Raw genomic sequence first — 15,064 nt, 5'->3', positions numbered from 1 at the left:
ATCATATTCTTTTCTATTCTCTTTAAAAAAAATAGATAAAAATATATTTAATACATTAAAAATAATAGGCCCCAATAAAAATTGAAACCCTAGGCATAGGCCTTAATGGTCTATGCCTAAAGTCGGCCATGCCCTTCTTACATCATTAGTTGGTCTACACAATTATTACAAATATATATAATATAAAAATAAAGATTAGTGGATTTATTTACAACTCATTAATTTAATTATTCATTGATGGATCAAACTAGCTTACGGTACGATCAAATTAAATTTATAAAATTACGGATTAGATTATGCCGTGTTAAATTCTATCATCTCTAATTGGAACTGCTTCAATTTATAGATAAAAGAATGAAACTCAAAATTTAGAGCATTTTCGACAAAGTAATTAACGGGGGCAAAATGAAATTTTTGATAAACTTACCCTTCACCGAAAGAGAAACACGGGGAACTTCAATCTCAAGTATCTTCGAACGGTTCAAATGAAGAGGTAACGTGTCCGTCTCAGAAATCGATCGACGCTGCAGCTCATCTACCACGGGGACCATAGCGAAAGGCTCATAATTAATATATACTAAAGGGCGGCCTACATCCAGCTCTTCAGATCGGGCGGATCCGGTGAGATGGCAGCGGACAAACTGGTGTTCGCCGTCAACGGGGTGCGCTTCGAGGTCGCCAAGGTGGATCCTTCCACCACCTTACTGGAGTTCCTGAGGACTCGCTCCCGGTACACTGGTCCTAAGCTTGGGTGCGGAGAGGGTATGCCTTCCATTTCTATATATTCTCAGGTGCTCCTTGCATGCATGCATGCGTGAAAGGCATGTTGATTTTCCCCGGGGCTATGTGTTACAGTAGAATATCCATATTATCATTCGGATGTAGTACGATTTTTAATTATAATATATTTATAAAAAAAAAAAAATTTAAATAAAACATGTAATCAAAAAAATATTGGACTTCTAAATTAATGACTGTATCCACTTTTCGATTTATCTGATGATTGATAGAAAATTTTTATGAAATCAAATTGATCATCCTAAAAATAATCGATAAAGTTAATTAGATAATTTTTTTTATAAGATACGCTGATTGGTTGATAAAGCTCTCTTTCTCTTGGATAAAGCTAGATGGTTGCCTCTAAAAGCTTACCGAGTTAATATTTACATATGATATTACTATAATAAATTATGAGATTAATTTTTAATGAGTGTGAAATATATCGTGAATTATCTGATCATAAAGGGTTACTATACTAATGAATCTCCCGTGCATGATTTACCTCTTGGATACGTCATCACTTTTTACTATGATAAAATCAAATGGTTTGCAAAACTTTCTCATTTGGTATTTTTAGAGAGAGACCTTTTTTTTTTGGCTTACTTAAGGTGTTTTTTTTTGTTTTGTTTTTTTTTTACATGTTTATAATCTTCCCGTATTTAGATACTAGATATGAATTATTCTCTCTCTCTCTCTCTCTCTCTCTCTCTCTCTCTCTCTCTCTATATATATATATATATATATATATATATATATATATATATATATATCATAACAAAGTCAACATTAATTATTAATATGAATCTTGTTATTTTATTACAAATATGGATTTTTACTAAGTAATTAAATTTAGTGTACATTAAAATAATAAAATTATGCTAATATCTTTTTTTTCACACTAAAAATCATTTTAAACTTGTTAATAATTTTTTCAGATTATTTTTTATATAAAAAATATATATTGTTATAATTTTCTTTAATCCCAAATATTAGGATGGACAACATGGAGAAACTTCTATAAATATATTGGACTGACGATATTAAAAAGTATATTTTTACTCGGTCTTTTAGTTAAGATCAAGTGTAATATTTATTTTTATCAATTTAATATCTGATATAAAAAATTAAATGCGCTGCCCTTACGTATTGCATGGACTTAATACATCCTTACCAAGTCCAATTTATAAGTTTAGGGTACTAATTTATACGTATTCATATATTATATTATACATATAATGTGTGTACGCGATGACTAATGTTTATTAAAGTTTATTAACAAAGTTTATTTTCTTTTAGATCATGCATACGAGTCAAGTCCAGCTCGAGTTAGCTTAGGCTCAGGCTCGAGCTCAGATAGACTCAATTTATACTGACTCACGAGTTCGATATTTAATTATGGACTAGACTCTGAGCTTGAATATATTTTTACTTTTTAATAAATAAATTTATATATTATATATTATAAAAATATATATTATTATTAAATCATTTAACTTGATAAATCGTCGAGCTAGTAATAAATAGACTTGACCTCGGCTTGATTTCTAATCAAGCCGGTTTGAGTTTGATTAATTTTTAAGTTCGAATCAAGTTTTGATCGAGTTGTTTACAAGCGGCTCATGAACTATTTGACTCGTTTGTACCCCTTCCTTAGCCTCATACGGTCACAAATAAAATAATGACTAGTTCGATCTTCGGTCTTATCACTTGTTTAGTTTTGTTTTAGGGTTTAGGGTTAAAAAAAAGTGAGATTCCGTTCGCTAATTAAAATAAGAAAAAAGGGTTCGGAAATCGGAATTCGTTTTTCTTTGTTTTGTTCGTCAACGTTTCTATTTGGAAAAGGTGCAATTTTTTCTGCTCCTGGTTTCAACTTCTCATCATTTGAATGTTTCAAGTATTAGTTTTGATATATAATCATTTCTTTTTTATATGTTTTGATGTTGAACGATAGCTGTTGGAAGTAATTCTGTTTCGATGTGAATAATTAGTTCTGAATTAAAGCCCTATTTAATTTCTTTTATGACACACCCGCAGCCTCTCGCAAAACTTAAGGATCCTGAGCTCTAATTCACCTTCATCACACAGGTGGGGTATATCTGTTCATCCTAAAATGCTTTTGTTTGAACTACTATACTTCGTTTATGAAAACATTTTAGCAAACATGATGTTGTGTCTCTGTTGTGGGGTTAGGTGTGACGTTTCGCTTAGTTGTCAGCATAGTTACACAATGCATTATGTTTGGGATTGTCATCTATATTTTGATTTGAATAATTATTGAATTATTTGTAAAAAATATCTAAGTTTTGAAGATCGTATGCTATTATTAATATACTTATGTGAAATAATAGAATAGCAATATAGAATTAAAATATGAACAAGTGCCATTATTAGCGTTCTTCTAGACATGCAAATGAGAAATTCATCAAGCCCTAGTCTATGTCGGCTTCTATGTGTGATATGTTTATTGTGATCAATTGATTACATGTTTGCCAGATAATATCTTTATATTTCTCTATGAAACTCAGGTTTAACAAATCCCTTGTTTAATATAAATTTTGTCTTCATGGATTAGGTGGATGCGGTGCTTGTGTTGTTTTTCTTTCTAAATATGATCCAGTTAGTGGCCAAGTGAATGGATCCAGTGTTAGTTCATGCCTTACCTTACTTTGCAACATAAATTTATGCTCTGTTACTACCACTGAGGGGCTTGGAAATAGCAAGGATGGTTTCCATTCAATTCATCAAAGATTCGCAGGATTCCATGCATCCCAATGTGGCTTTTGCACTCCTGGAATGTGTATGTCACTCTTTTCTGCCCTCAACAATGCAGACAACACCAATAGGCCTGAGCCTCCCAGAGGGTTCTCAAAGATCAAAAAATATGAGGCTGAGAAGGCTATTTCTGGCAATCTTTGTCGATGTACTGGATTTAGGCCAATTGCAGATGTCTGCAAGAGCTTTGCAGCCGATGTTGATTTGGAGGATTTGGGTTTTAATATATTCTGGGAAAAGCCAGAAGATGCAAATGTGGAAAGATTGCCTCCTTACAATCAACACAAAGTCTGCACTTTTCCTGAATTCTTAAAGTGTGAGATCAATTCTTCCATGAATACCCTGAAGAGTTTCAAGGATAATGGTGCACTAGAGTGCCAGTGGTATCGACCTGCTAGCTTTGAGGAGCTTTATGAACTTCTGAATTCCAGTGAATTCATTGAAAGTCATGTTAAAATGGTTGTGGGTAACACAATGTCTGGCGTTTTCAAGGAAATTAACCTATATGATAAGTACATTAGTCTAACAGGAATACCAGAACTCTCGATCATTGAAAGGAATAGCAAAGGGTTTACACTTGGAGCCGCTGTGACAATATCTAAAGCTATTGAAGTGCTGAAAGAAAGAGATGGAAATGTATTGAAGACAGATGGAGAATTGGTCTTTGGTAGAATTGCTGAACATATGGATAAAGTGGCTACACCATTTGTTAGAAATATGGCTAGCTTGGGTGGGAATCTGATTATGGCTCAAAGATACCAGTTTCCTTCAGATATTGCTACAATACTGCTTGCTGCTGGATCAACTGTTTGTCTTCAGATGGCTTCAGAAAGGCTAATTCTTTCACTTGAGGAATTTTTGGAGGGGCCTCCATATGATGATAGAACCATACTTGTAAGCATACATATTCCTTATTGGAGTTCAGCAAGTATCTCATCATCTGGAACTAGTAAATACAATATTATATTTAAAACATACAGAGCAGCTCCACGACCTCTTGGGAATGCTGTGTCTTATCTAAATTCTGCTTTCTTGGCTTGTGTTGCTTCTGATAGGTCCTCTGGGGATATTGTTTTACTGAAACTGCACTTGGCTTTTGGTGCTTATGGCACTGAACATGCCATCAGAGCTAGGAATGTTGAAAATTTTTTGGTTGGTAAAATGCTCACGGTCTCTGTGCTAATTGAAGCCATTAAATTATTGAAGGAGATCATCATACCTAAAGAAGGCACTTCTCATCCAAGATACAGAATAAGTTTGGCTGTTGCTTTTTTGTTCAAATTTTTTCAACCACTATCTAAAGACTTGGCTCAGGTTGAGAAGAATAATCTTCACATTCCGGATGTCATATTGTCTTCAAAGCAATTAGTTGAGTTTAGCACAGAATACTTTCCTGTTGGCAAACCAATCAAAAAAGTTGCAGCTGAAATTCAAGCCTCTGGTATGTGCTTTTTGGTTATTTCTTTTAATCATTACATTGATCTTATTTTATCGAAAATTAATATATATCATATAGAGGGAGGATGACCTACAATTCACTTGATAAAAGATACATTAAGTGGATGACTTGCAATCCGCCCCATACAAAATATATCAATATGTCATATCTATATTAAAGGGTAAATGGCCTGTAATCATGTCAGTAAAGAATGCATCTCATATAGGAGGTGAATGACCTACAATTCATTTAATACGAAATGCATCATAATTGAAGGCTTCGATTAAAGGTTGTCAATAAAGTTCAACATCTAATAGTGGCATTTTCAGTCTGATTAGAGTGGCTTCTTGTTGGTTAAAATAATAGTTATAGTGTGTGGCTACATGCAGTTTATTAGGCCATTGAACACATGCAATAAATCAAACCATTGAACTCTATGAACGGGTTTGGCTACATGAAAATTTATTTGTCTGTTGAACTCTACAAAAGGTTAATATCACTTAGTGTTGTTAGTTATATATGTGGAAAGAATAAAACCAAGTATTCGACACACACAAGCACCTTTGATTAAGTGATGTTTGAAGTTATAATATTTTTTTTAAATTTGTTTTTCCATGTAATGTAATATCGACTTGCTTTTGCTTCCCTTTTTTTTTGGAAAAGTGTGTGCTAGTTCAATTATCACTTAGCCGACCCACTTTGGCAGAAGTTATGTAAATATATTTATTTTTAATTTTGTGGATTTATAAGATTTTGCAACCATTTTTTGCATTATTACCAATAAAATGTGGATGCTTACGACGGTATCATTCTTCAGGTGCAAGATTTTTCTTCTTAAGACCAAAGGTTATTTTTTTTTTTGAGACCATTTTGTGCTATTAATAATCTTATGATCAAACTAGGTGAAGCACTATATGTTGATGACATTCCTTCTTCTAAAGATTGTCTCTATGGAGCATTTATTTATAGCACCAGACCTTTTGCTCGTATAAAGGGAATTACATTCAACCCTACTCTGGTGTCTAGTAAGATTGTTGCTTATATTAGTATCAATGATATCCCAGAAGGAGGCAAAAATGTCGGATCTAGCTTTAGATTTGCAGATGAACCATTATTTGCGGATTCTTTGACTGAATATTCTGGTCAATGTCTTGGAATTGTGGTATACTCCCTTTGTTCCTCTCTCTCATTTGCCTGCTATCTATTTTGGTAATGAATATTTAACATCCTGGAGGAGCTAGTTATGATTATTAAAATCAAATCATTCTATATGGTCTTCTAGATTTGTATTGATCTGAATTCCCTTTGAAATCTGATTACTTGATTACTTTAGGTTGCAGAAACACAGAGATATGCCAACATGGCTGCAAAACAAGCAATTGTACAATATTCCACTAAAGGCTTGGAACCTCCGATTCTCTCTGTTGAAGATGCTGTCAGAAGGTCAAGTTTTTTTGATATCCCTCCATCTCTGTATCCTACAGAAGTTGGAGATCTAGCCAGAGGAATGGATGAAGCTGATCACAAAATTCTCTCAGCTGAGGTGTGAGCTCTCTTTATTGATTTCATCAAGATAAATGATAATCACTTTGTTAGCTTAGCTTGGTACTATTTTTTGGCTAATTGATTATATTGTTCTTGGAGATAATAGTTTAGTCCCACATTATTATGTTAAGCTATTATATATTTTTATAGTTCTAAATCTTTTTCCCTGTTAGACTATATGGCCAAGACATGCCCTTTTGATAATCTATCGAGATGATAAAAGGGTGTCAAAAATGATGATTGAGCAATTTCCATCTACTAATACAAGATAACAATGCTAAGGAGTTCGATATGAGTGATAAATAGCTTGATAGGATAATATGAAGCTTGATACATCACAGCTTTAATAGAAAAATAATAGGAACCAACAATATAATCCTAGAATTGTTCCCAAAATGTATGCACAATAAAAGTAGAAAAAAAATTATTAGAAAGCTAACACAGAAAGAAATTCTTTTTTTATTCCAAAGTTGATTACTATAACCTATTATTAATTTAGAAAAATTATGGTTCTCAACTTCACGTAGATGATTTGTTCATTCTCAAATTATTTGCTTACATTTAAAACTTACATGAAGCTAAGTAATAGCAAATGAGCATCATGAGATTGTATAAATCCATTTACAGACTTATGAAACATTGCATTGAATCAAAATGTAGTGTGCATCATGAGATTTTAGAAATGCATCTACAGACTTTTAAAACGTCACCTTCTTATCACATTAAAGAAAATTGACATGTTAATCTTTGATGGGTTTTTCAGGTATCACAGATGAGCATGACACTAAATATGAAAGAGGGGATACATTTCTTGATCTCCTTTACCTTACCAGATTTTTTTTTTCTGATTTGGGTCCAAGAGCTGAATGCTAGGACCATGACAAAAATTAGATAATATATAAATACTAAATGGCCTTTGCTACATAGGATGGGTTGAAAATCTTCTTGCTTCATGTATGCATGATTTTTTTTCCCCTTTAATGTTTGCAATCAAGTGAAGGCCCTTCGATTTACCATATGATTAATATTTACTTGTGTTATGAACTTGTTATCTAATGTCCAAGTAACTTTCTTTAGTGAATTGGTAATTTATTATGTCATTGATATATGCAGGTTAAACTTGAATCTGAGCATTACTTCTATATGGAAACACAAACAGCCTTTGCCATACCTGATGAAGATAATTGTATAGTAGTTTACAGTTCTAATCAATACCCTGAGGGTACCCAGGGTGTTATTGCAAAATGTCTTGGAATACCACAACATAATGTTCGTGTGATTACAAGAAGAGTTGGAGGAGGTTTTGGTGGGAAAGCCACTCGATCAAATCCTGTGAGAATGAGAACTTTAAATTTCTTTTTTGAACTTTATGTCATGAGGATATCATTTGGTGATAGATGATCAAACAATACAATCATCTATATTATTAATTTTTTTTAAAAAAATAAAGAAGTGCATAATAAGTGTAGAATACAGATTACAGAACTCTTTGCATAGCACATAAACTAGCATCATTATAAGGGATCCCTTAGAAAAATATTAATGGTAGGAACTTGTTTCATGATGTTCTTAATATTTATTTTTGCTACCAATGTTTGGATTTCTTAACCAGTTCCTTAGTTAACTTTCTCTATTATTGAAACAAAGTTGAGTTATGGAATTCTTACATGAAATAAAAAATATCGAACTTGGCAGTATGTAATGAAGTTATGCTCAATAAAAGAATTAGTTTATATTGGCTTGGTAAATCATGTTAAAATTTTTAAAGAAGTCTTCCCTTATTGCAGTTACTTATGATTTTTCTTGTTGATAGATGTAATTTATATTTTTAGCCCATTGTACATCCAGTCAAAATGTCTCAAAATCTCAAAATCGTTCAATCATATCATTTTGCTACATTTTAGGCAAAATAATAATGTGTGATGTCATTCTCTATCTCTCCCTCTCTGGCTTTGGAATGTTTATGATTTAGCTAATAAACCGTTAGACTATGGTTTTTCCCTGATGCTCACAGATTGCAACAGCATGTGCTCTCACAGCCTTTAAGTTGCGTCGTCCAATAAAGATGTACCTTGATCGTAGCACGGATATGGTAATGGTAGGAGGAAGGCATCCAATGAAAATAACCTATTCTGTGGGTTTCAAATCCGATGGAAAGATTACGGCCTTGTACTTGAATTTGTTGGTAAATGCAGGCATATCAGAGGATTATAGTCCACTTATTTCACATGCCATTATAACTTGTCTAAAAAAATACAACTGGGGTGCTCTCGCTTTTGATATTAAACTATGCAAGACGAATCTTACAAGTAAATCATCGATGCGAGCACCAGGGCAGGTACAGGGGTCTTACATTGCTGAAGCTATTATTGAGCATGTAGCATCTTTCCTGTCCTTGGATGTCGATGTTGTGAGAAAAAGAAATTTGCATACATATGAAAGTCTGAAGTTTTTTTATGGAAGTAGCAGTGGAGAAGCTCCGGAATATACTTTACCTGCTATAGTTGATGAGTTGTTTACATCTGCAAGCTACTTCAATCGTCTTGAAATGGTATTGCATTTCAATAGTTGCAACAAATGGAAAAAACGAGGGATTTCTTGGGTACCAATTGTATATGAAGTGGAACCAATGCCAACACCAGGGAAAGTATCCATTCTAAATGATGGTTCAATTGTTGTTGAAGTCGGAGGAATTGAAATAGGCCAGGGACTGTGGACAAAGGTGAAGCAAATGGCTGCATTCGGTCTTGAACAGCTATGGGATGAAGAGAAAAAATATCTTTTGGATAGGGTTAGAATCATTCAAGCAGATACTCTGAGTTTGGTTCAGGGAGGTTTAACTGCTGGAAGCACCAAATCTGAAGCAAGCTGCGAAGCAGTTCGTCTAGCATGCTCTATTCTAGTCAGCAGATTAAAGCCTCTTAAGCAAAGTTTGGAAGAGCAAATGGGATCAATTTCATGGGACACCCTTATTACCCAGGTGTGTAATTACGTCATTAATCAAATGTACTACTGTTTATTTATTGGCAAGAAGCTAAGCTTATTTCTGTAGTCTGTATGTGTTAGCTAGCTTATGCAAGTGAAGGACAGGATAGCTTATGCATTCACTTTTAGGGATTTCCTGGGTTTTTTTATATTTTGGAAATCAAAGCAGTTACTTCCTTTCATCCATTATGAACTAGTTACCTTACAATATACAGGCAAATTTGCAATATGTGAACTTATCAGCGAGTACATTTTGGGTTGCTGATGATACTTCATCATATCTAAATTATGGGGCTGCTATAAGCGAGGTAACCTCCTTTGTAGATCATTCATATGATTGACTTGTAATCACATTGCTAGTCTGTTTTCTTGATTTTGAAAATTGTGTGCATTCTAGGTAGAAATTGATGTTCTCACTGGAGCTACTACGATATTGAGAGCAGACCTTACATATGACTGCGGACAGAGCTTGAGTCCTGCCGTGGATCTAGGACAGGTTTTTTTTTTTTCATCTGTCCTATTGATTTTATAATCCTAAATCACAATCAGGCGTTTGTTCATATACTTATATCTGAGTGTTTCTGCAGGTTGAAGGGTCTTTTGTTCAAGGAATTGGATTTTTTGTGTATGAGAAACTCGAGGAAAACTCAGATGGATTGGTGATTTCTGATGGTACTTGGACATACAAGATCCCTTCTATCGACACCATCCCGAAGCATTTTAATATTAGAGTAATGAACAGTGGGCATCACAAGGACCGAGTCCTCTCCTCGAAGGGTATGCATATGCTTCAGCTATTTTAGAAATTGTCCAGAAGTGATTGGCCTTCATGCTAAAACAAAATGCTTAGAATGTCTAACTCCAAGTAGATAAAACAAGATGTCTAACTCCAAGATGCTTAGAATGTAATTGCTCCTTGTTAACAGACCTTATCATATTAAATCCTAATGCACCTTTTCTCTTTGCTGCCATTAGCTTTCTAATTTTAAAGCTTCAAGTAGCTGATAAGTTTCTTGCACGCAGCTTCTGGGGAACCACCTTTGCTTCTAGCTGCTTCAGTTCACTCCGCCATACGGAAAGCAATACGAGCTGCCCGGGCTGATTTCTCCTCAACTGACCCTAACGATAGCTCTGTTTCTTCATTCCAGTTTGATCCTCCTGCAACCATGCCACTGGTAAAAGAGCTCTGTGGCCTAGACATTGTGGAGAAATACGTGGAAGCTCATGGAGAAGTATAAGATAGCTTCTGTGCCAATAAATGAATGAATGAATGCGTATTTAAATAAGAAATGGTATGCCAGAGGAGATGATTTTCCTGGTACAGTTTATTTGGCATGTGATATTTAACTAAGAAATGATGTGTTAGTAACTTGTTGCTCGTCTTGTGCACTGAAATAGATTGATGAACATTATGGATGTTCAAATCCTTTTTAGCAGGTTCATTACCATTTTTTTTCTCCATAATTTTGTCGAAATCATTGCTTTTGAGAAAAAACATACTAGACAGGACAAATTGAGAATTAATTTCAATTCTCACATCAAAATTTCGTGTAAAGTAAATATGAATTCAAACAATTATAATAATCGTTACAATCCCGGCAGTTATAGTCCCACCACGAGGCTCAACACCCGAAGAACTAAGTACTCCTCCTTGGTCAAGTAGTAGTCACATCCTCTCGGAATTGAGGCCTCCTGTTGTTGTTTTCTCGAATTTCTTTATCCTGATTACATTCTGTTCCAAACAGATTTAAACGACAAACTGATGCATGAGATGCTTGGTTTCAAGAACTTTTTTTTTTCCCATTATCTTGCATAAAAATTGTTATCTCAAATTGGTTTTCTAGTACAAGAGCTCACAAGGATGGCATCTCTGCTGGTTCAAGCCCGAAACTGATGCCCCATCATCGATCCGGGCAATTCAGATCAAAGTCAAGTTGGTGAAATCCAGCACCAACCAAGTGGTGATTGGAACGTTTAGGTTGTTCTTTATCCTTATTGGTTTAGCCCGAAATTGTTCTTTAAAAGTGCATTTTATGCAGAAAACAAATTATAAAGTGTCTAATTTTATATTTTCTTTCTAAAATATTCTTTTTTTTTTTACTTTGATTGGCTTAATACTGTTATTATTATTTTAATGAAAATTATTATATATTTTAGCTGTTTAATTAAAATTAATATAATATAAAATAATTTGAATGTTATAGTAATTTTAATTAATATTAGAGTAGTTTTAAAAATATTAAAATAATTTTAATCAATGCTAGAATAATTTTGATCTTTTTTTAATGAAAAAATAAATGTCATTTTAGTTTTTACCAAAAATGAAAATTTTGTATAAAAAAGTGCATCATTTCAATAAATAAATCTTTGATGTCAAGGTCATGTCCCAATTTATGTTTTTAGATTTATAGTAAAAAAAAAGATAATATAATATGAGTCATATGATTCTGCTCCCAAGTTAGCGGATCTGAATTCAGATACATATGGAACAGACCTATCCGAGACTCAATAACTCGTTAGGACTATTTAAGAGCATGCCCCTATGGTAAATATGATCAAGAGGGTTAATTACTCTTATTCTTTCATTTCCATACATTTCCAATCCAACGTGATCACCAGAAGGGTCACGCTAGTCACGTTGATGTGTAGACAGAGGAGTAGCTCGGTTGCGGGGAGTAGGAGCCACAACATTGGCGTTGTCTATCGAAAGTGAACTAAAGATGTTGAAGAATTTGAAAGATGGAGGAGCTCGACGGTAAGAGGTTATCATTTTAGCGACTTTTTTTGAGGGTGATTAGCTAAAGATTATGATGTACTATGTAAGTATATAAATTTAGATATAGTTTTACTTAAGACAGGTAAAGATTTAAGTTTGGAAATATTATGCGTAAGTTATATATGTTTTCAGATATTTTTTGACGTACATCTATTTGTATTTCATATATATAATTTATGTTTATTGTGCCATATTTTATTATTATATCTTATTTTCTTTATATTTGTTCGGAGATCTGTACTTTGCTTGTTTTGATTGACAGAACGTAAATTGAAGTGAAAATGAAATGGAAAGGCACATTGAAGTAATTTATGAAGATCTAGTAGTCTAGTCGTGCCTCCACCTACACCACCCACGGGCAGGTCGTACCCCAGCACTACCAAACAAGCAAGGGGCAGGCCGTGCCTAAAGGCACAACCATGCCTCCTACCAACAACCAACAAGGGGGCTGCCGTGTGAATCCACATGGCTATGTCCCTCTTCCAGAGCCAAATCATGTTCCGACCATGCCAAATGGCACAGTCGTACCATATTTTCAAAGTTGATTCAAAGGTTTGTTGTGCCAAAAGTCACGACTGTACCCCCTTACCTGTGGTGATACATGCCTTGGTGATGCCTATAGGCACGGCCGTGTGGCGGAGAACACGAGGGGACATAGTCCCTGCTAAAAAAGTGAATCTTCTCCCCCTTTCACTCATCTTTGGTTTGAGACTCCACCCCTATTCCTAGCAGAAGGGTCCCCCCCCCCCCCTTGGAGGAGTCCTAGATCATCCATCTTTGCTGATCCGTCCACCTCCGGAACAAGGATTGCAAGCAAGAAGACCGACGACACATTCACTACAAGAAAATCGGGATTCTACAACACTTAAACGACAACGCTTTTTATAAAAAGTGTTGTCTATTTTTTTTTAACAACGCTTTTAGTCAAAAGCGTTGTCTATTTCATTATTTTCTTATTAATAGACAATGCTTTTCTAAAAACCATTGTCTATTGGTGATTTTTATGGGTCAAAGATAACGCTTCGTAAAGAGCGTTGTCTATTAGCCTTTTTTAGTGTTGTCTATTATTAAGTTCTAATCTAAATCTTGATTAATACAAACTATTGGATCTAAGTAAGGAGTAGAAAACTCAAACCCTTCTCCCAACTCCTATCTTCCGATCATTTTTGATCCCAAACCCTTCTCCCAACTCCTCATCTCACGCGGCCTTCTCCATCCAACTCCTCCTCTCACGCCCTCTCCTTCCAACTCCTCTCCGGCGAACCCCTCTCCGCGAGCCACTCCTCCGAACTCCTCTCCGTCAAGACCGCGGGATTAATCACCTTATTCCTTCAACTCTTCATGCCATAATCTCTTCGACTTCGTCGCCTCATTCACGCTTCGTCAAGTGGCAGATCCCGGTGCTGAGGCGATCGACCACGACAGATTGACCCAGCTCTTCACCTCCTTCGCCCCCGACGCTGAGGCAGTTTGACCACGGCAGATCCCGGTGGCTTCTGGTATGCTACTGTCTAACTCCTCTCCGGTGAACCCCTCTCCGTGAACCTCTCATCGGCGGTGAACCCCTCTTCGCCAAACGATACTCTACCAAAGTCGTGCGACATTTTCTTTCCCTTTTCTGTGACATTCATCATCCTCAGGTTTGTACAAATCCTTTGACAAGGTGACATTCATCTTCCTCAGCTATGTGACATGCATCTTCCTCAGGGTTGGAGGGTAAGCGCTTCTCGAAGCATGGAGACTCATCACTTGATTTCACTGCATCAAGGAATCCCTCTTTCAATCGTACTTTTTTGGGGAGGAAGTTAATTGGTTACGATCCTGAGATTCTGAAACCCTCTTCTTTTTATTTGTTTTCTCTGATGTTTTGCTTTAAGAAGGTTTATGCCCTGGTGATTTCTTTCTTTGAACTTTTCCTCTTGATTTTTAGCTGAAAATTTTCATTTTTGGAGGTGTTATTGTTGACGTGCTGAGAATATATACTTATGAGTTTCTGGATGGTAGCTAGGAATAATCTGGTTATGCTGGAATTGATGGCACAAGGAAGGTTAGGAACCTCTTTGGATGACCTAATCGTTCTAGTGTCTTTACGATCACGCGACTAGTTATGTACAAAAGTTGTTGTTTGATCCTGCCAAAAGATAACACACTAGTTATATGTTAACAACGTATTTGATCTCCTGGTCGGACTTGTACTAGGCTTAGGATGTTTCTTTCAAAGCAGCTATATGTTGCTCTGAATACAAAAAAGTTAAGAGTGGAATTCCAATTTCAGAGCAGCTATATGTTGAGTAGTATCTTTCTATATAGTCTTTCACTTATCTAGAAGCTATATGTTAAACACGATGTTCTAGAATATTGCATGAGAAGTTCACAAGTCTAAGATATGATTTTATTCCTTGAACGTTATCACATGACCAGACTAACTAATTAGGATAATGCTACCCGGTGGCTTCTTCTGCCTGCTTCGTGCCAATGATGACAATCCAAGTTGTAGCAGAGCTCATGCAGAAAATTGAATCTGAGGTCAAGGAAATAAAAAAGGTCTTTTTTTACAATCTCTGCAACAAACAGTACAAATTGGCAATAGAATTTGAAAGTTATTTAAGCTCTTATGACCACAGTCATAGAAAGGTAACTTGTGTTATTCAGTATCAGCTTTTTTTCCCTTTAAGATGGTTCCAATTTTTTGCAAGATACTATCTGGATTTTGTATGGACGGACTAATTGGTTTATATAAGTTTTGCAAGAGATTTTTTAACAACCAT

General features: G+C 35.1%; 1 protein-coding gene across 3 annotated transcripts; it reads left to right on the top strand.

The window, feature by feature from the left end:
* The first annotated feature begins 611 nt into the window (after positions 1-611).
* On the top strand, positions 612-10,956 carry LOC122005523 (indole-3-acetaldehyde oxidase-like). 3 transcript variants are annotated; one of them, XM_042560578.1, is made up of 10 exons: positions 612-762; positions 3,353-4,993; positions 5,893-6,152; positions 6,324-6,533; positions 7,649-7,867; positions 8,550-9,515; positions 9,736-9,828; positions 9,918-10,016; positions 10,108-10,297; positions 10,544-10,956. In XM_042560578.1, exons 1-10 carry the CDS (start codon positions 627-629, stop codon positions 10,756-10,758), a joined length of 4,029 nt encoding a protein of 1,342 aa, XP_042416512.1. In that variant the 5' UTR covers positions 612-626; the 3' UTR covers positions 10,759-10,956. The 3 variants fall into 3 exon arrangements, with proteins under 3 accessions (XP_042416512.1, XP_042416513.1, XP_042416514.1); XM_042560579.1 differs by lacking the exon at positions 612-762 and adding an exon at positions 2,483-2,622; XM_042560580.1 differs by lacking the exon at positions 612-762 and adding an exon at positions 2,746-2,865.
* The last annotated feature ends 4,108 nt before the right edge of the window (positions 10,957-15,064 follow it).

This window comes from Zingiber officinale, chromosome 7B (assembly GCF_018446385.1).
Source record: "Zingiber officinale cultivar Zhangliang chromosome 7B, Zo_v1.1, whole genome shotgun sequence".
Classification (NCBI taxonomy): domain Eukaryota; kingdom Viridiplantae; phylum Streptophyta; class Magnoliopsida; order Zingiberales; family Zingiberaceae; genus Zingiber; species Zingiber officinale.
This window is presented reverse-complemented; position numbering and strand designations above follow the sequence as displayed.